At 48.4% G+C, this 20,231-nt stretch overlaps 1 protein-coding gene across 1 annotated transcript in view; it reads left to right on the top strand.

Moving 5' to 3' along the window:
• Positions 1-20,231, top strand: part of Tekt5 (tektin 5) — a 63,267-nt gene that overhangs the window by 13,083 nt on the left and 29,953 nt on the right. Inside the window, 5 exon segments of the mRNA XM_021244289.2 lie at positions 818-1,578; positions 4,653-4,736; positions 5,285-5,355; positions 11,573-11,716; positions 15,801-16,020. Coding sequence (XP_021099948.1) covers positions 1,009-1,578; positions 4,653-4,736; positions 5,285-5,355; positions 11,573-11,716; positions 15,801-16,020 — 1,089 coding nt within the window. The 5' untranslated portion in view covers positions 818-1,008.

Genomic DNA, 20,231 nt, shown 5'->3' with positions numbered 1-20,231 from the left:
TTTCTCTATTTGTATTACTTTTCTCTCATAGAAGCAGGATGTCTTCAGCTGATGCAACTTTGCTCTTGAGCATCACAGCATCACCGACCATTGAGGCCTTAGCTGTGACCAGAGGCAAAACGGAGTTATGTTTCCACATGCCATAGCTGGCCCACAGACAAAAAGACTAAGCCTGGGCCAGGGATTTAGCTCAGTGGCACCATACCTGCCTGCTGAGTGCAAGGTCCTGAGTTTGATTCTTGGTACCACCCCCAAAAAAGACTAGAACTCAGACAGCCCTAATCATAATTTAATTGTGAGATGATCCCCCCCCCCAAATTATGTAGAATGGTTCCCAGCACTCCCCTTCCCCAGCAGCTAATGCTGGGCTCCTTCTACCCCTGCTCTGCTCCCCACAACCACAGACCAAACTTCTGTCCATATGGACTTGTCTTTTCTGGACTGTCAAGTAAATGGAATCACAGAAGAGGTAGCCTCTTGTGCCTTGCTACTTCCATTTTGCCTGAGATGTTTGAGATTCATTCACGATGCTGTGAACACTACTACTGAGTAGTATTCCATAGTGGGGGGTGGGGGTGGGAACCATTCGGACACCATCTTGGGAGCCAAGAAAGAAACAAACCAACTTTGACCAAACTGACCCTGAGCTGCTTAAGTTTACTAGAACGAACTTCATTGAATTTTCTCCCACTGGGCCAGTTAGGTCCCGAATGACAGAGTTTGTCATTACAAAGGGATGGACAGATACGGTGTCACTTCCTGCATCCCCAAATCTGCAGCCTGTGACACTCAAGTTCACTTTTTGTCTTTGTTTCAGTTTGGACAATATGACCCCAGTTGGCCTGAAAGTGAGTGAGGGCCTGGCTCGAAGTCCTTCTCCCCAGCCTTTGTGACACCATGCTGAGTCACAGAGGTCCTGCCTGTCCCTGAGAGAAGCCCTGGCCCCTTTCCTGGTGATGCCCTTGCCCCCTGGGCAGAGTTTTGCTCTGGTAGGGCTGATGAGGAAAGATGGAGTTTCTTGGAACTACTCAGACTGCCAGTTACTGTGGCCCCAAGAAAGGCTGTGACTCAACCCAGAGGACCTCTGCTGTGCAGACTCCTGTGATCCAGGAGTGCTACCAGCCCTATCACCTGCCTGGGTACCGCTACCTCAACTCATGGAGACCCGGCCTCTTCTACAAGATTTCCACGGCCCAGACCTGTCCCAATGAGTGTCGCAGCGGCGCTCTGCATCCACCCACTGTCCTGCCCACACTCCGCTCTGCGCTCTTCTGTCGCTACAGCCCCCATGACTGGCACCAGTCCAACCAGCTACAGATCCGTGCGGCCGAGGCCTCACGGCTATGGGCCAACCGCCTGACAGGTGATTCCATGCAGCTCATGCAGGACAAGGAGCAGCTGACACGCCAGATGCAAGAGGGAACCTCCTGGAACCTGGGCCAGAGGCTGTTGGACATCAGCTTCTGGAAGTCTGAGTTATGCTACGAGCTGGATCAGCTGCTAGCTGAGAACCGCAGCCTGGAGACCATCAAGAGGCGGCTGGAGTGTGCGGCTGAGGAGGTGAATTGTCCCCTGAAGGTCAGTGCCTGTGTCCTGGCTGTGACATGATTAAAGATCAAGGTGACAGGCACACTACAGGTCTCTGAGCTGCATCGTGCTGTATGGTCAGATGTTTAAGGTAAAAGTGTAATCTTAGTCGACTCAGGATCTCAAGTGAGGGCTTCCCAGATTGAATCCAACTTGTCTGTCCTTTGGTTAGGGGTTGCAACCAGACACTATGCACATGCCTGTGCACATGTGTTATAGTCCTTAGAAGACATACTTAAAATAACTGCTTTATTTTTCTCTGTAACACTTGCCATCTTCTAACATACTCTAGCTTATTTATAAATTGTTTTTTCTACCTTTGCTCAAATATAGACTCACTGGGGCAGAGGCTTTTGTCTGTTTTATCACTGACATATTCAGGACTGATATTCTGCTCACTGCACCTGTTTGTCTATGTGGGTCCTCAGTAACCGTGTTGTGGTGCTGATGGACAGTCTACACCAATGTTTTGAATGTGCTCCCAAGTCTAGGGGACAACAAACATTTGTTAGACTTCATGTAGACATTCTTTTTTTTTTTGGTCCCTCAGTACTGTGGATTGAACCCTGAACCTTCACACTGAGCTACTTCTGCAGCCTTCTAAGATTTTTCTTTTGAGACTTCCTTGGTGTCCCAGGTTCTACTCATGCTGGGATCAGTTAGAATTGCTTTTGGCTGCATGTAACAGATACACGATGACTGTGGCTTAGCCACACAGGAATTTATTTTTCCATCATAATAAGAATTCCAGACAGAGGCAGATGAGGCTGCTGCATCCTCAACTTGATGCCCAGAGGGACCAGGCTCCTATCTTTCCATTCTGGCATCCATAGCCTGTGGCTTTTGTCCTACTGCTTACAAGGAGGTTTCATATTTCATATTACAAGTGCCAGCAGGCAAGGAGCATTTCCCTATTCTCATTCGAGGCAGGAAGTGGGGTAGGGCATAGGGCAAGCAGTGTCAACTGTGTCTGTCTCTGGATATCAGAGAATATCTATTTTTCCAGAAGGCCCAGCCTGTGTTTCCCTTTTTAGTTCATTTGCAAGAACTCACAGGGGCTCCCTGGCTGCAGAGAGGTTTGGGTAAGCAAATGTTTTTCTCTGAAACCTGGAGAAAGTTGTGGAAGGAGTCAAATGGACATTGGATAGGAAACCAGCCACATCTGCCTCGTCCTGTGAAAACTAATCTTGGCCATATGGGAGAAGGTTCTGTCGTCCCTGGAGTGTGTGGGGGACTCAAGACCTCCTGCCTGGAAGCCTCCTCCAGCTGCTGCTGCTCCATGCTGTGTGGAGAGTCCAGTAGGAGAGTGGGAGACACGGCCTCGGTTCCCATCACTGTGGGATTCCCAGACTCCCTGGGGGAGGGAGTCCCCAGCTTTCCTCGCCCCCTCAGTGTCCCTTGGCAGGGGAAGGGGCAGGGCAGCTTCTCAGAACCTTGCAGCAGTAGCACCTAAGTGGACTGTTCTCCCTTCCCACTCTGACTCCCCAGAGTGCCTGGAAAGCCCAGCTCTGCCTGATCACATGTGGCCTCCTTTGATCAGCCACATGGTGGCACAGCGGCCGGAGATGCCTCAGTTCCACCCACTTCTCTCCTCTCCTAGTCTTACTCCTCTGTCTAGGTGCCTCTCACTGGACAGTGGTGACCACCTCTTCCCCAGGCTCCCAGCCTCTCCTCCCTCCAACCCGCCCCCAGCAGCAGGGGTGATTTTAAACATCAAACTAGATCTTGACATACCCTCGCTGGCTCCCTCAATGGCTTCCCAAATATAACAACTTAATTTGTGAATTCCTCTGTCCCACCCCTGTAACTCCGCCTGTGCTATTGCTCTGGCCTCACTTTCCCCACTCCACTCTCCGAGGCTTTCTGCGGTTCCTCCACTGACCTCAGGGCCTTCCCACCTGTGCTTCCCCTTCCTGCTCCTTATTCCCACACACCTCTTGCACCTCTGCTGCTTATGATTCAAGTCTTGGTCTGTTTCCTCCTAGAGAAGTCCTCCCTGACCACCCTGCCAGTTACTTCCTGCCTACATACAGAATCATGATTATTTTCACTGCAGCCCTTTTCACAGAAATGGTCGTGTTTCCTCTGTTGGAACGCAGGCTGCATGAGAGCAGGGACCCTGTCTGTCTGCTTCACGGTGTATCCCCAGCACTGCCCTCAAGCACGACTCCGAGGAAGGGCTCCCAGGCTCTTGGAGAGCCAGTCAGTGAATCCCTCGCCTTTCCAGGGTCCCAGGTGCATTTGCTGCCTGACATCCCAGGTTGCCTCCTGCCCCTTGCTCTTTGTGACGTCACAGGCTGGTGGCCAATTACCATTCTGTTGCTAGCAGAGCAGGCCTTTCTCAAGTCTCCTCTTCTGCTCAGCTGAGGTCCGTAACGGAGTTGGAAGGCCAGCTTGCCTGGGTCTCATTGCGCTCTGACCACTTTCCAAAGCTCCCCCACCATCCAGAGATCTCCAAAGAGGAACTTCCACATATATTCATTTTGAAGACTTTTGGACTGTTCTGGGGGCTTTGCACTTATCAAGATGACACAGTCTGCACATTGAATCTGAGAGACACGCACCAAGTTTGCATCCATCTGCAGATGAGGAAACTAAGGGTCAGAGAGGTTAAGTGAGAGGCCCACATGCACACAATAGGAGATGGCTAAGCCTGGATTTGAACCCAGGAGACAGCCAGTGTGGGGGACAGCAGCTGGTACTCTCACCTGAAATGACATTGGAGGTTTGCTCTATTTATTGTTATAATTTGAGAAGGCTTGGGCGGTTTATGGAGATTATAGGAAGGAGTGTTAGTCTCCACTCCAGTCATAACTGGTTCCCAGGACAGTGCCTTATCCTGCTTCTGCATATGGCCTGCATCTCCCAGTGCATTGGCCAGTGCATCTCACAGCCCCCGCCAAGGGTGTAGGGGAGGCAGAAGCTCAACAAAAGTGCAGAGATGAGGCCACATGAAGCAGCCAGAGGAAAGGACAGATTATGGCAAAGGTAGACTTGAGCCACCTGCACCCAGGTCCCAGAGACAGCTGCAGGGAGAGCGTACATTCTGGCACTGCTTCCTACAGGTGGCCCTGGAGTGTCTGTACCATCGGGAGAAAAGGATCGGGATAGACCTGGTCCATGACAATGTGGAAAAGAACCTTATCCGGGTAAGGTGTCTCCTGGGCCTGCCCTGTCCCCTGAGAGGAAGGCAGGAAGGGCCAGCTGGTCAGAAAGGTCCTGAGGTTCCCATTGGGAAGTTAGGGTTCAGAAAACATGGTGGAGATCGGGGTGGGGGGCCAGTGAAGAACAGGGAGAAATGGAGTTATCTAACCTTCAGTTTTGTCATTTCCAAAATGGGCATAATAATGATACCACCACCAATAATAAAAGCCATCTACCATACCACTTTGTATGCACTGTTCAATTTAATGAATACGTATATATTTTGTGAGATATATAGATAGATATATCTATATATAGATATTTGGCACATAGTAGGTGCTGAATTTTCTTTTAATCTGTAAGTGTATAAAGAGAAATGACTCCACAATTGACACTTAGCTGTGTTGCCCTGCAATTTGTGGACTGAGACAGGAACCCAACCCTGGCCTTTCACCGGGTGGAGGTCAAGGGTGGGCAGTGGGAGGCAGGGATGAAGGTTCTGACCTGTGAGCTTTTGACCCATGTCCTCTCTTTCTGATGTTTTTCATTTCAGGAAGTAGATTTGCTAAAATCTTGCCAAGAACGGATGAGACAGATAGCTCAAAGAGTTCATATCCAGATGCGGTAATGGATTCTTTCCGTCCCAGCCCCTTGGGGTTTGTTTTGTGATTTCTGGGTTTCAGGAGTAACCCAGATGGGCCCACTTGTCACGGGGTGGTTCCTTTGACTAGTGCTGTGCTGCTAAATGTTTAGCAACGAGTTCTCAGGAAAAACAACAACAAAAAGAAAGTCCTAATGTGTAGGATTTGTTGATTTCTGTGGGGTAAATGCTGCCACGGCGGCTGAATTCAGGGTACCAAAAGGATGCTCCTGAGATGGGCCCCAGCGATCCCCCTGAGCAGCATATCACTGGTTTCTCTTGGTTGCCACAGGACCTGGCCAAAGGCACTGGGCCTTCCTGAGGCCCCACTTTGTCGGTGGCTTCTCCTGGCAGGTTTTGAACCTGGAGAAATGGCCAAGGGTGGGTGGGATTAGGCAACAAAGTGAGGGATCAGGGTGCCCCAGAAGGGACCTGGTGGATGCCTTGAGCTAGGAGTCTTCAAAAGCAATCAACTTTTTTGTTCTTGGAAGATGATGTAAGTAGTATCATGGCGAGCCAGGGGGCCTCTCTTATAATTAAAGGGAGAACTGAGTTTTAAGGGCTTGGGGCCCCCAACTCCCCAAAGGTGGCCTCCCCACCCACCTGGCCCTGCAGCCGGGCGCACCTTTAACTCTCTCAGGGCACGCTGCTCTGCTGGTTTTCCCTCTTCACTGCCTCTACAGGGGCTGCTGCAACCTTGCCAGGGCTGCCTTTCCTGCTGGGCGGTGGACAGGGGCAGTCTGGCGGGGTGCAGAGGGCTCAGCCAGCATGCAGATGGGCTCTGGGAGCTGGAGTCCTGGCTGGCTTGGCCCAGAAACAGCAGTCGCCTCCTCCTCCAGGGCCCTTCCACTCTCCTGAGGGGTCAGAACTGGGAGTCGGGTGAAAGTGAGTCGCCCAGGATAAGACAGGGAAAGACATTGCAGAAAAGCCACCTGAAGACCAAAGGGCATGGTCAGGGGCAGACAGGCTGGGGCGACCCAGAGGGACATCAGAGGTGAGGGGTGCAGGAAAGAGTCCCATACAAAGTGACAGTGGAAAGGAGAAGAGCAGGGGAGGGCGTCTGGCTCAGTGTCAACTACTTACCTAGCATCATGAGGCCCTGGGTTCTAGCACCACACTGGGAGGGCACGAGGACGAAAGCAGAATTGAGTTCAGTTATTCATATGTCATGATTTTGGGCCATTCCACCCACCACCTGGACTATTGATTTCCTACTGTTTGTTTATAAATTTATTTATTTAAAAAATGGCCAGGGGTGTGGCTCAATGGTGGAGCACTTATGTAGCATGCACAAGGTCCTGAATTCAATCCCCAGTACCAACAACAACAAAAAAGCAACCCCGGGGCCGGGGATTTAGCTCAGTGGTTTCGTCGCCTACTGTGCAAGCGCAAGGACCCGAGTTCAATCCCCGGTACCAAAAAAAAAAAAGCAACCCCAAACCAAAAAAGTAAACAAAAACAAAAACGTCATAGATTGTTTTTTTTGGTACCAGGAACTCGGGACCTTGTGCTTTCCAGGCAGGGGGTGGAACCTTTGACCTAAATCCCCGACCCCAAAACAAAAACTTCAATACTTGTATTTAAACAAGCAAATTTTAACAAAGGGAAAGCACTGAGTAGCCAATGTTTTTGCTTTGTTGTATTTTTCCTGTACTTAATCCCCACCACCACCAGGGATGGAACTTAGGACCTTGTGTTTATGAGGCAGGTGAAGTGCCACTGAGCTGACTCCCCGGCCCTGCACGCAATTTATTAAAAGTCTGCTTATTCACTTTTTAATTGATAAATAAAAAGTATATTTATCATGCACACTGTAATGTTTTGAAATATCTGTATATTATAGAAAGGCTTAATTAAGATGATTAACATATACATTACCTCACATACTTACTTTTGTGGTAAGACCTCTTAAAATCTACTGCATATGTTTTTGTTTTTTGGGGTTTTTTTTTTTGACACTGGGGATCAAACTTGGGTCTTTGGGCTTGCCGGGCAGGTGGCAGAACCACTGAGCTAAATCCCTGGCCCTACTGCATATGGTTTTTAAGAATACAATGCATTGTTACTAACTATGTCACAACATTGTTACAATAGTTCTCTTGAATTTATTTCTTCTAACTGAACTTCTTATACCTTGATCAACAGCAACCCTGTCCCCAGCTCCTGGTAACCACCATTCTACCCTTTGCTTCTATGGATTAAATTCTTTGAGATTCCATATAATTGAGCCCCTGTGGTATCTTCCTGTACCTGGATTATTTCACTTAACAGTGTCCTCTGGTGCCATTGATGTTGTCTCAAATGGCAGGATTTCATTCTGTCTTTAAGGCTGAAAAGTATTCCATTGTGTATACATTGGACATTTGCTCCCTCCTTCAGTCTGAGGACACTTAGGTTGATTCCACATCTTAGCTGTTGTGAACAGTGCTATAATGAGCACGGGATGCAGACAACCCTTCAACATCCCGATTCCATTTCCTTTGGATATATACCCAGTAGTGGGACTGCTGCATCATGTGCTATTTTTAAATTTTTGAGGGGCCGGGATTTAGCTCAGTGGTTCTGCCTCCTGCCTCGCAGGTGCAAGGACCCGAGTTCGATCCCTGGTGCCCCCCCCAAAAAAAGTGGCATAAATTTTTGAGGAACCTCCATACTCTTTTCCATAGTGCTTGTCCTAATTTACATCACCACCAACAGCATGCAAAGGTTCCCCCTTTCTCCGTGTCCTCACTAACACTTGTTATCTTTCATCTGTTTGATAACAGCTATTCTAAGTCATGAGGTAATACCTCATTATAGTTTTAATTTACATTTCTCTGATAATTTAGTGATGCTGAGTATTGTTTCACAAGCCTTTGGCCATTTGTACGATTTCTTTTTTTTTTTTTTTGGTACCGGGGATCGAACTCGGGACCTTGTGCTTGAGCGGCAGGCGCCAGAACCACTGAGCTAAATCCCCGGCCCTTGTACGATTTCTTTTGAGAAATGCCTATTAAGATCCTTTGTCATTTATAAAATCAGGTTGTTTGCTTGCTATTGAGTTGAGTTCCTTGTATGTTTTGGATATTGACCCTTTATAAGGTATGTGGTTTACAAATGTCTTTTCCCATTCTTTAGGTTTTCTCTTTGCTCTGTTCACTGATTTCTTTGCTGTGCAGAACATTTTTGTTTGATGTAATCTCATTTGTCTATTTTTTTTTTATTGTTTGTGCTGTCACACACACACACACACACACACACAAAACTCAGAACAATGCCATGGAGATTCTCCCTACATTTTCTTCTAGTAGCTTTGCAGTTTCACATCTTAAGTCTTTAATCCATTTTGAGTTGATTCTTTGTATATGATATGAGCTAGGGACCTAACTTTGTTCTTTTCCATGTGGATAACTGGTTGTAAAACTGTTTATTGAAGAGTCTGTCCTATCCCCATTGTGTGTTCTTGGTACTTTTGTTTAAAATCAACTGACCATAAATCCGTCAGTTTATTTCTGGACTCTCTTCTGTTCTTTCTTGCTCTTAATTTTGTGATCTCCTATTTATGGCAAGAGACACCCAGTTCCCACCTGTGGCCGACATAGGGATGCTAATCCACGTGGTGCTAGAGTGACAGAGTGGCTGAGGTTTGGGAAAGGGGACAGTTCGAACTGGAACTGGCAAAGTGAACAAAAGCCCAGGCTTGAAGCTAGGGAGCTGGCCCCTGGAAGAGTAATGGAAAAGACTGTGGTGGGGAGCCTCGTGTGCACCCCCAGACAGTGGAACAGGAGCTGGGGGAACTGGAAGAACTGAGACAGATGGAGACTGGGACACACAGAATGAGCACTGGTGTCCAGAGGGACACAGAGACACAAAGAAAGACAGAGATAGGGAGCAGAGACACAGACATGTCAGACAGAGAAAACAAGAGTGAGAGAGAAAAGGAGCTGGAGAGGAGCAGACATAGAGAAAGAGGAAAAGAGAGGGTGATGCTGGGACAGAGACAAAGAGCAACGGAGGTAGAGGGGTAAAGAGAGAGGCGAGACAAGCAGAGCCAGTAGAGGAGAGGGTAGCAGGTGGTGCCACTCCTCTTTGCAGGGACAGAAGCCAAGCTACTCAGGACAGAGGGAGTTTGTTTTGGGACATTGGCTTGTTGCTGAGAGAGGATATCCATCACCTCTAGGGCAGCACCTCAAGCTGCTGGAAGGATTGAGATTATTCTAATTAACCTGGAACTTTAGCAGCTCCTTAGCTGGCAGGCTCAGTGTGTGCTCCCTCCTGGGGCAGCTCCACTGCTGACCTGTGCAGGTGGCTGCCCTCAGACCAGCGAATGCTGGGCTGTTGGCTGTGGGCGCTGCTGAAGCCTCACATCTGGGGAGGGAAGTGTCCTCACCCTGCTAGATGTCCCAGTGGAGCAGAAAGGCTCTTCCTGGCCCTGGAGGAACCCAGCTGGGGCCCTCCCTGGTGGGCTGACACAGGGTGAGCTTGGCACTGGCTGGGCCATCCATCTTCTGCTAAGTAGGGGAGACAGGGGCTGCTTCTCCTCCCCAGGCCTCATTAGCAAGGGCCAGGCAGCTGGAGCAGCTGGATTGGAGGCCCCAGGTTATCAACTAATGCACTGACATGTTTGCTCTCCACGTTCTGGTCTTCCTCACTTTTCAGCTCATTAGACAGGACGGGGCCCATTTTCTCCACAGCTCTGCCCATTTGGATCCTGATAGGTGGGAACCCACTGTCAGGATCTTATTTCCTTGTTCTTGGATTGCCAAAACTCCTCACCAGCAGCCAGATATCCATAGCACAGAAAAAAAGAGACTAAGAGAGAAGCAAATAGAGCAGAAGAAGGGGGAGATACAGACAGATGCAGAAGCCCTGAGATGGAGAAAAACCAAGACAGAAGAGCCAGAGACAAAGATTAGAGAGCTGGAGAGAGGCAGAGACACAGGGAGGGAGGGGAGACAGAGACTGAGGAAAGGCAGAGAGGCTTTCTATTAATAGTTACAGGTATTATTTTCTTTTAAAGACAGGAATATAAATTTTCCTTTTAAAACACATTTGTTTATGTTTTTCAAGTGACTTGAAAAAAAAAGGTAAATAATAGTACAGATACTCTGTTATTTGGCAAGGATGTGAATGTGATTGTCGAAAGTCTGCAGTTCGGTGAATGGTGGCCTTGTTAAGATTTGTAGCTAAAATAGATATCTGCTGTCTAGGCTCAGGCCCCACCCCTCCTGTCTTCAACTCTCCTTGCCCTAGTCCCTGACCACCAGTGTCTGACCCCGCCCAATTCCTGGCCCCGCCCAATCCCTGACCCCACCCAGCCCCCACTCAGCCCATCCCTGGCTCCACCTGCCTTAATGAGCTGCTTACTGGTCTGTGAAACTTGGGTATTTCTAGCATCTCAGCTTTTGCACTGTGATGTCCTCAGCATGGAATTCTCATTCCTCTATGCAGCTTTGTCCATGATATCTACTCCTATGTGTTATGAAAAATCCAGCTTAGACACCTCCTCAGGAAGCCCTCCCAGATTACTCTCCCACCCTGAGTTCGTGGTTTCTTCCTCAGTGTTACTTTACACTCTTTAAACACTTCTCCTGTTTCCATTACTACTCTGTACTATATTTACTTTTGCTGCATTTTATATACAAATCTAAGTAACTTGAAGGTAGTGACTGAGTCTTATTTCTGTCTTATCCCTCTGTGCTCAGCACAGAATCATTCACAATGATTGATTTGTGAAATGATTTGACTTGATGCAAGGTTTGCTCAAGGGGTATATTCATATCCTCTAAATTGTGTCTGTGAACAGCTGAGGGGCAAATCCGGCCCCCTATCTGTTTTTATAAATAAAGTTTTATTGAAATAAAGCCATGCCCATGCATTATTATCTGTGACTATTTCTGTGCATGCTGAGTCATTGCAGCAGAGATCACAGGACAGACAAAGCCTACAGTGATGACGATCTGGCCATCCACAGTAGATGCATACCCACCTCTGCACTAAAAGATGTCTGTTTGGACTGGGGGAGGTTTGTAAGTGGGGTGTCTCCGGGTGCATGGTGGGAAGGCTGAACTGGGAAGCAAGCAAGAAGCTCTGGGGTGGACAGAGCACCTTCCTGGAGTCCAAGGATTAGGTGTGCAATCCTGGCTCTGCTCCCTCCCCTGTGTGACCTTAGGTCCGGGCTGGGTTAATTGCACACTAGGGACAAATCCTTCCTCCCTGCAGGGATAACTGAGATGCTCAGCACGCTCTGGAGAGGGACCTCGAGGACAAAAACTCAGCCCAGTGCATCGATGAGAAGTGCTTTAACCTGAGAAACACGTCGGACTGCATCAGCTACTTCCACGGCATGGAGAAAGTTGATGGCACGTAAGCACCCAGCACGCTGTCCAAAGGGAGTGAGGGTTCTCGCTCCTGCCAAGGAGTGACAGAGGGTGTCACATGCCAGCCAAGAGAGAGGCAGTGTGACTAAATGGGTGCCCTCTGTTGCAAGCACCAAAATCCACATCTGGCCAATTTAGGACAAAACGGAATGAATTCACCTGAAGCCTGTGGAGTGCCACAGACTCAAGGGGAGGCCAGAAGAGAAGGTTCTGGCAGTTTGGACCAGCCAGGGAGTGGGAGCTGGTCAACCATGTTATCACACTGCCACTATCTTTCCATTCTTGGTCTACTTCGCTCACGATCCAAATTGCAGAAAAGAAGGAATATATGATTGGCTTAATGGGGTCATGTGGCCACAGCCACTTAGCCAGGGCCTGCTGGCATGCCTCCATTGGCAATTCCACCAGACAGAGCAAAATGGCTGCAACCAGAGGGAGCAGGAATTCCAGCAGGGTAGGAAGAGCCAACTGAGGCCCACTGGTGGTGACAGGGTTAAAAGAGTGGATTCTGCAGGCAGGGTGCATAGCTTCACAAGCCACAGTGGGATGACGTCTGGGGTAATGAGGGCTGGAGAAGAGAGACAGAGAAGGAGAGAGAGGAGAGAGACAGACTCTGGGCATAGGCAGAGGGGTGGGTCTATCTTGGTTCCACCTCCACCTCACTTTTTTTCATCTCTCTTACATAGCATCATGTTTGGCACATGTAAGTATATGATAAATATTTGTTGAATGAAAGAATGAACGAAAGGAATAAGAGAGGGAACAAAGGGGCTAGAGGAAGGGAGGGAGGAGAGAAGGAAGGAAAGAATGAAGTTCCTTGACAGCAGTCTCTTTGGCCCAAGCCTGGGGTCGCTCACTTTCTGGATCTGAACAAATGTGGAAGTGTTGAGATGGCCCTTTGCGGTTTCCAGCAGTGATGACTTCTGGCAAATCCCCCCAGGGCACTAGCAAGGGGACCAAGACTTTGGGGGCCCAGCTCCCGGTAGCTGCCCATCAGCATGGGGACTCCAGGGGGTGTCTCTTCCCAAACTGATGCCTCCCTGAAAACCTGGCGGCAGGGTGGCTGGCAGAGCCCCATTTCCATACCCAGGAGGGGCTGCTGCTTCCTACCCCCCATCCAGCTGGAAAGTGAGAACTGTTGTCTGTGGTGACTGATTGCTCCCTAGATGTGCTTGCTCAGAACTTTGTATGTGAGGTTTGCTTTTGTATTTATTTATTTTTTATTTTGTGGTGCTGGGGATCAAATCCAGAGTCTCTCGCATTGCTGGGCAAGTGCTCTACCACTGAGCTACATCCCCAGGCCATATTTGGGGTTTTTTTTTTTTTAGAGCAAGAGCATGTCTGGGCTAATTAGAGGATATTTGGCAACTAGATTGCAGTGTCTGTGTTCACTGCTGTGAATTAACCAGTGATTATGTTGGTGACAGTAGAGACCGTTAGCTGATGTTTGCTGTGTGCCAGACACTGTGTTTAGAGCTTTACATACTGTACCACATGGATAATAATCACCCACCGAGCGCTTATGTGTCTGCTGCCATGATGGGACTTCACATTTAGTCAGCAATCCTGGGTAGGTACCATAATCATCCCTATTTTCTGTGAGGAACCCAAGGCTCAAGAGAGGCAAAGCGACTGGCTTAAGCTCACGCAACAAGTGGCAGAGCCATGATCTGAACCCACATTGGACCGTGGGCCTGGGTGTTTTACCAGTGGTGACTTCCTACCTCTCTAGCAAAGGCTGATTACTGTCCCTTAGGTCTTCAGAGGACATGGGGAAGGCGCATCCCCCCACTGAGGCACACTACCTGTGAGGAGAGGAGGCAGGCTCTCTCAGGCAAATTGCCCTGCGTAGAATGCGATTAAGTGGGCTCTTTTCCCCGGGGAGCTCAGCTGTCTGCTGCAGGGGAGGGCAAGGGCTTAGAGGCTGGCTTTGGGACTCTGACAGTGTCCCATTCAGTAGTGGTGGATTGGCCCGGAGTGCATCCTCCCCTTAGTCCGTCCTCCTTCCTTGGTATTCTGGGGATGTCAAGTAGCTGTGTGACCTTGGATGAGACACTTCTCTCTGAGGCTGCACTCATAGCTGGGGAAAGCTTGATCCTAGATGCAGGGGCCTCTCCTGCCTCGGAAGCTCAAGACACTTAACTGTTGTTTCACTTCAACTCCAGCAAAAGCGAGGCAAAGCAGTCATACATCCATGTGACCTAAAATTCTCACCATACAACTGAAGTAAGCTTTAGTTGGTCCCAAGGTTGTGGGTTATTGTTAAACTGAAGTAAGCTTTAAAATGTCTGAAGAGATACATGTTCACATTTCAGAGGATTGGGTTCCTTTTTCCCTGTGCTTGAGAATAAAAATCTGCTTTATTGAAGAACTGGAGTTTTCCCCACACAAGAAAAGACCTCGAGAAGTCATCTAGCCTGGTTTACCCAGGACTGGAGCCAGATCAGGGGAATGGTGTCCCTCCTCAAAGGCTTCCTGGAGGAGGAGCCTCGAAAGATCCCTTGGTTGCTCACTGCAAGAATTCCCATGCTCTGCCCGGAAGAGCGTGGTCTAAACTGAGTGAGTCCTTCCGGGTCACCACCTCCATGAACTCTTCCTGGCTGCCCCTGTGATGTTGCCTGGGTCATTTCCACTCATCCCCAGCAGCCCACCTCTCCTGGGCTCTCTGCCTTTGACTTTCCAACTGGGCTTAGCCAGAAGATGGGAACTACCCCGGGACTGTGGTCCACGCTGGCCTCCTTTCCTCAGGCTCTTGTATTACCTACTGCTCCCTCTCCTCTTGCCTTCTCAGCTGGGGTGGTGGACAGCATCTTGCATTCTCGAATCCATGATGCTCTTAACACCCATCTGAGGGCAGCAGGGCCCCATCCACAGGGGCAGTTCTAAGACCCCTGTGGAAGCCTGACACCAGGAGTAGTTCCCAGTGCTGCACATGCTGCTTTTTCTACTGTATGCATGGTTTATATGGTAGCGTTTAGTTTATAAATGGTGCAGGAAGAGACTAACTACAGTAACTGTTAAAATACTAGGATAATTGTAACAAGATACTATAATACACTTCATATAAAAGTTATAAATTGTTTATGTCTGGAATTTTCCATGTACTATTTTCAGATCGAAGTTGAATTCAGGTCATTGAAACAGCAGGAAACAAAACCATGAGTAAGAGGCACTGCTGTACCTTTACCATGCTGAGGACACAGTGACCCCACCCCATCATCTCTCCTCCACCCTCTTCAAAGTTCCCTCATTGCACATAAATCAGCATGTAAATATCTCCACTGTGGATTGTCCTCTTCCTGCTCTGGATGTTAATCACCCTGAGGACAGGGATGTTTCTGGTCTTGCTCATGGCTCTATCCCAAGTGCCTAGGACAATGCTTGGCCTGGGGTGGGTGAGCAAAACGCATTGGCAGGGCAGGCTGGTGGTGTAGCTCAGTGGTGAGTATTCGCCTACCATGCATGAGAACCTGGGTTCCAGTTCCAGCACCACAAAACAACAACAACAACAACAACAACAACAACAACATCTCACTATTACCCCCAAGAACAAAACCCATGTTGGCTGGGTGAATGTCAGTGAGAGTAGCATGGCCACATGCTTCTCCGTGGGTTGCAGTGACTGAGCCACTTCTTGGCCTGGCTGTGTTCTGGTGGTCATGGTGGGGAGGAAGAGCTCCCTGGGGTAGCCCTCCTCTCCTGCCAACTCACTGAGTGCTCCTCTGAAAGTCACCTGCCCCTTGTAGGCACCAGTCGCTGCCCTGTAAAAGGTAGGGTTGAATCAGGACAGTTGTCCTTAACAGGGTGAGTTCCCCCCTCCCCCAAGGGGACATTAAACAATGTCTGAAGACATTGAGGTTTGTTACAGCTGGGTGGGAGCTACTGGCATCTAGTGGGTGGGCCAGGGGTGCTGCTGAAGACCCTACAGTACACAGGATGGTCCCCCGAAAGAGAGGATTTCCTGACCCAAAGGTCAAGGTCAAGAAACCCCAGATAGGGAAGTCTCTAAGGCCTGTCAAAAACTTCTTGGTTGCTCACCTGTGTTAAAGTTGCCCTTGTACCTTTTGCAGGGTCTCTGTACCTGAGACCTGGGCCAAGTTCAGCAACAACATCAGGCACTCTCAGAACACGCGGGCCAACTCCATCCAGCTTCGGGAGGAGGCTGAGCACCTCTTTGAGAACCTGTTGGATCAGATGTGGAAGCAGTTCACAGACACCAATCTGGCCTTCAACACTCGTATCTCTGAGGAGACGGACGTGAAAAATAAACTGCAGACGCAGCTGGCTAAGGTGAGCGATGGCTCTGAATACCAGTGTCCCCTCGCTAAGCCCTCACCTCGCTCACATGGGTCTTAGCAGCACTTGATAGCTTCTCTCGTCCTGAGCTGAAATGGTCCTGTTCATTCCAGGGTCTGAGATCATATCCACCCCAAAAGGGGACAGGGACTGTGAGCTTTTTGGGGGATTCATGGTTCCCTTGCTCACTGATAATAGAGCTTGAAGCTTGGCTTGCTGTTGCCATGGGATCCAAGAGGCTTTCAACACCCTTTGTTCTCATCTGAGGACCATGTGGCTCACCTGACCAGGCACCCAGCAGAGTACATCCCCGCTGGCCCCAGCAGATCTCTGCCTGTACCAGCCTCCCCAAAGCTTCTGCCGTCCTCTCTGCATGGGCTCTGTCCTCCCTGATCAACACAAATGCAGAGTCCCTCCTGGCTGCGAGGCTGTGCTGGGCTCTAGGAATAAAAGGAGTCACATGAACGTGCTCCCTGTCCTCACGTGACTTACATTCTGGTTGGGGAGCAGCGATGGCTATGGGATTTGCACAGAAGGGACTTAGGGTTCCAGGCTGGCCAGGGAAGCAGCCCCGAGTCTTTATTTGCAAAGAGCACCTCTTTTGATGGAGCAGGAAGCTTACTGGGCTGCAGATGGGGCTGGATGGAAATGACAGGGCAGTTTATGCCCACACACATCTGCCACTGTTTGGCCTGGGCCTGCAGGAGGCAGACAAAACCAAAGTTTCTATCAAACACTTGCAAGGTGTAACTGGTGTCATGAGGGAAGCAGTGAGGGGATGAGGCTGATGCCTCTGGGACCTGTGCCAGCTGAGTAGGCAGGTAGGGATGTTTCCATCAAGAACAGATCAACTCACCACCTGCTGTGCAAGCGCAAGGACCCGAGTTCGATCCCCAGTACCAAAAGAAAAGAACAGATTGACTGAGTGAGGCAGCTGCAGCAGGGGGAATGTATTCCAGGGTCTAGGCTGCAGCTGAAGGAAGTGACAGGACCAGCTCATGGGACCCTGGTAGGTCCTGGTGAAGGGATGGGGGTTTCTGTCAGAGACAGTGGGGGGCCTTCAAAGGGCTTAAAGGGGGAAGGCATTGGGATGCAGTTTCATCTTTGGGTTGATCTCTTTTTGTCTTGGGTGGCAGAAGGTTGCAGGGGTCAATTTGCACTGAGGGATGGCATCAGATGGGACAGGAAACGGGGAGATGTGGACTTCCTGAGAAGGCAGAGTTGGCACATGTGCCTTCCCTCTGGGCTTCATGGAGACCTTCCTGTGTGTCCTCTGGAACAGACTTAGCAAACTTTTTTTTTGTAGAGGGTCAGACAGTGGCTATTTCCAGCTCTGCAGGCCATATGGTGGCCATCACAATGACTCAGTTCCACAGATGTATCACAGAAGCAACTGTAGACATTACGTACATAAGCCAATGTGGCTGTCTTTTGGTACAACTTCATTTACAACAGGCAATGGGTTGGATTTGCCCTGCCCTTGCTCTGGAACTTAGTTCACAAGTCACTTTCTCCAGGAACCTTTCCTGACCCCTGCAGTTCATTTGCAGTCACCACTTCTGGGAGCCACTGCTTCCCAGGACTGTGTTTATCCCCTGTACCTGGGTCTGTGGGCAAAAGCCTGGCCTCTGAGATGAACTTCTTGGGTACCAATCCTCTGCACCCTGGACAACTTTCTTCACCTCCTTGTGCCTCATTTTCTTCTTTGTAGAGTGGGGATAAGGATGGATCCAGCTTCGGGGCTCCCATGATGACTGGGCCTGGTACACAGTGAGCACCATGTCTCTGCCAGTGGCTGTGACTTTACTGTTTGTGTTGACTCACTCATCTGAGCTCTTCAGAGCATCTTGATTCAGTCCTGCACCCGGATGCTTAGCACAACACCCGGCTCTCCCAAAACCTTTGTGCAGTGAATGAAGGGAATCTACAAGGCTGAGTTTTGTGCTGGTGTATGAATTGATACATAGTGATATGTGAATTGATGAATGCTTTTAATGTCACATTTCTTTGTGTGAAAAAAATTTTTGCTAAAATATATGTGGCATAAAAGTTAGCATTTAACCACTTTTTAAAAGTGTACGGATCAGTGGTGTTAAGTATATTCACATTGTTGTGCACCCATTGCCACTATCTATTGCCAGCGCTTTTTTTTTGGTACCGGGGATCGAACTCGGGTCCTTGTGCTTGCGAGGTAGGCGCCGGAACCACTGAGCTAAATCCCAGGCCCTCCCCAGAAGCTTTTTTTAAAAATTTTTTAAAAATTAATTTTTTTGGTACATTTTAGGTATACAATATAATGACATTCATCATTGGAAATGTGCACCTTTACATAATCTCTCTTGGTTCTTATTTTTCCCCCTTCCCCTGCCTTCCCTTCAACCTCTCCCTCCCTTCCTATTTACAAAGACTTTGTTTCCATTTTTTCCTTTTCTCATATTTTTTCCTTTACCTTCTTTCCTTTCCCCTACCCCTCCCTCTTCCCCTTCCCCTTTGCCCCTTTTCTTCCTATTTCACATTATCTATTATACCTCTTAATCCTTATTTACACTTTCAGTTTCTCACACTAGAGAAACTGTAATTTGTAATAGCTAAAACTTGGAAGCAGCCCAATTGCCCATCAACTGGAGATTGGATAAAGAAAATGTGGTTTTTAAAAAATAAAATAGAGTACTACTCAGCCATAAAGAATGAGAAACTAGAGACATTTATAGCTAAATGGATGCACATAGAGGCCATACTCTTAAGTGAAATAAATAGGACTCACACTCCAGAGCTTTTTTGATCTTCACAAGTTGAACCTCTTTACCCATTAACATAACAGTAATTTCCCTTTATCCTCCTTCCAGCCTTCCATTCTACTTTGTGTTTCTGTGAATTTGACTCCTCCAGGTAGCTCATGAAGTGGAATCAGAGGGTATTTGTCTTTTAAGGACTGGCTTATTTCATTTAGCGTAATGTCTTCAGGACCCATACACTTGTGTCAGAATTCCCTTCCTTTGTAAAGGCAGAATAATGTCCCACTATCTGCATGTGCCACATTTTGCTTATCCACTCATCCTCTATGGCCACTTAGGTAGCTTCCACCTTCTGGCTTTCTTTCGTGGGGCATTTCACATGGTGGAAGAAATACAATGCATTGTCAAGTTCATGCCATGGAGCGGAGTTTGCAGTGTGAGGATGACTGGAAGGCTCCTTGTGTGGCGTGGTGGTAACTAACATTCTTGTCTGTGAAACAGGGCATAAGAATTCCTACCTGCAACATTCTGTTCCTTGTGAGCATTGATGAGTTGATATCATGGTATTTTTAGAATAGTGCTTGTTGGAAGGTAATTTAAGTATTGATATTATTAGCAGTGGGGAAAAAATCTTTTGGGTGGAGGTAGTTGAGCAAAAACCTTTTCCCTTTCAAAATTTCTCTGGGGAAGTTTTGAGTTATTACTAAGAGCCTTATCACTGCTGATCAGAGGGTTTCTGTCACCTCATAGATTTTTATTAATAGTCACTACTTAACACCAGCTGGTTTGCAAATGAGCAACAGCATATGGAAGACATCAAACCCCCATATGACACCACTGACATTTGCCTGAGCAAGGATTTGTCTTCTGGTTGGTGACTGTCTCACATAGTGTTTTTCTAAGATATAATAAAAGGTGATGTAATGAAGATAAGTATAGAGCAGCCACTTCACCTTTCAATAGCTTGCTTTGACTGGAGGATTTCAAATGCTCTCTTTAAATTTTTAACTGTTATCAGTTGAACTCAGCTTGATGCCTCTTGGCAAGAGGTGTTTCTGGAAAATTCCAAGCACCTGTCCTCACTTAAACTGCAAAGCAGCGATTTCCCAAGTGATCATGGGAACCTATTTAGTAAGGCCAGATCTGCACAGTTCCCCGTGTAGGCAGTAGTTCAGGCTGTGGAGTTTCATCCCTAAAGCCATTTCCTAGTCCTGGAAAATGCCCTGGTGCCTCATCATCTCAGGAGTGCTTTGAGGCCCAGGGGTATCTCCAGTCATACCAGGGCTGCAGGCTTCTGAACTGCAGCAGCTGAGGACCACAGATGGGAGCTGGCCGAGAACCAGGGCCCTGGGAGCTCCAGAGAAACAACCCCCACTACATCCAATGTCCAGCTGAATGTGCATTGGGGAGGGCTCTTACTGTGAGGGAAAAGATGCACAAAAAATACCTTTTGGGGAAAGATGTTTGGAG

This window comes from Heterocephalus glaber, unplaced genomic scaffold (genome assembly GCF_053883595.1).
Source record: "Heterocephalus glaber isolate CG9 unplaced genomic scaffold, H.glaber_assembly_v1.0 deba00001781, whole genome shotgun sequence".
Lineage (NCBI taxonomy): Eukaryota > Metazoa > Chordata > Mammalia > Rodentia > Bathyergidae > Heterocephalus > Heterocephalus glaber.
The sequence above is the reverse complement of the archived record's forward strand: the minus strand, read 5'-3'. Positions and strand labels throughout refer to the sequence as shown.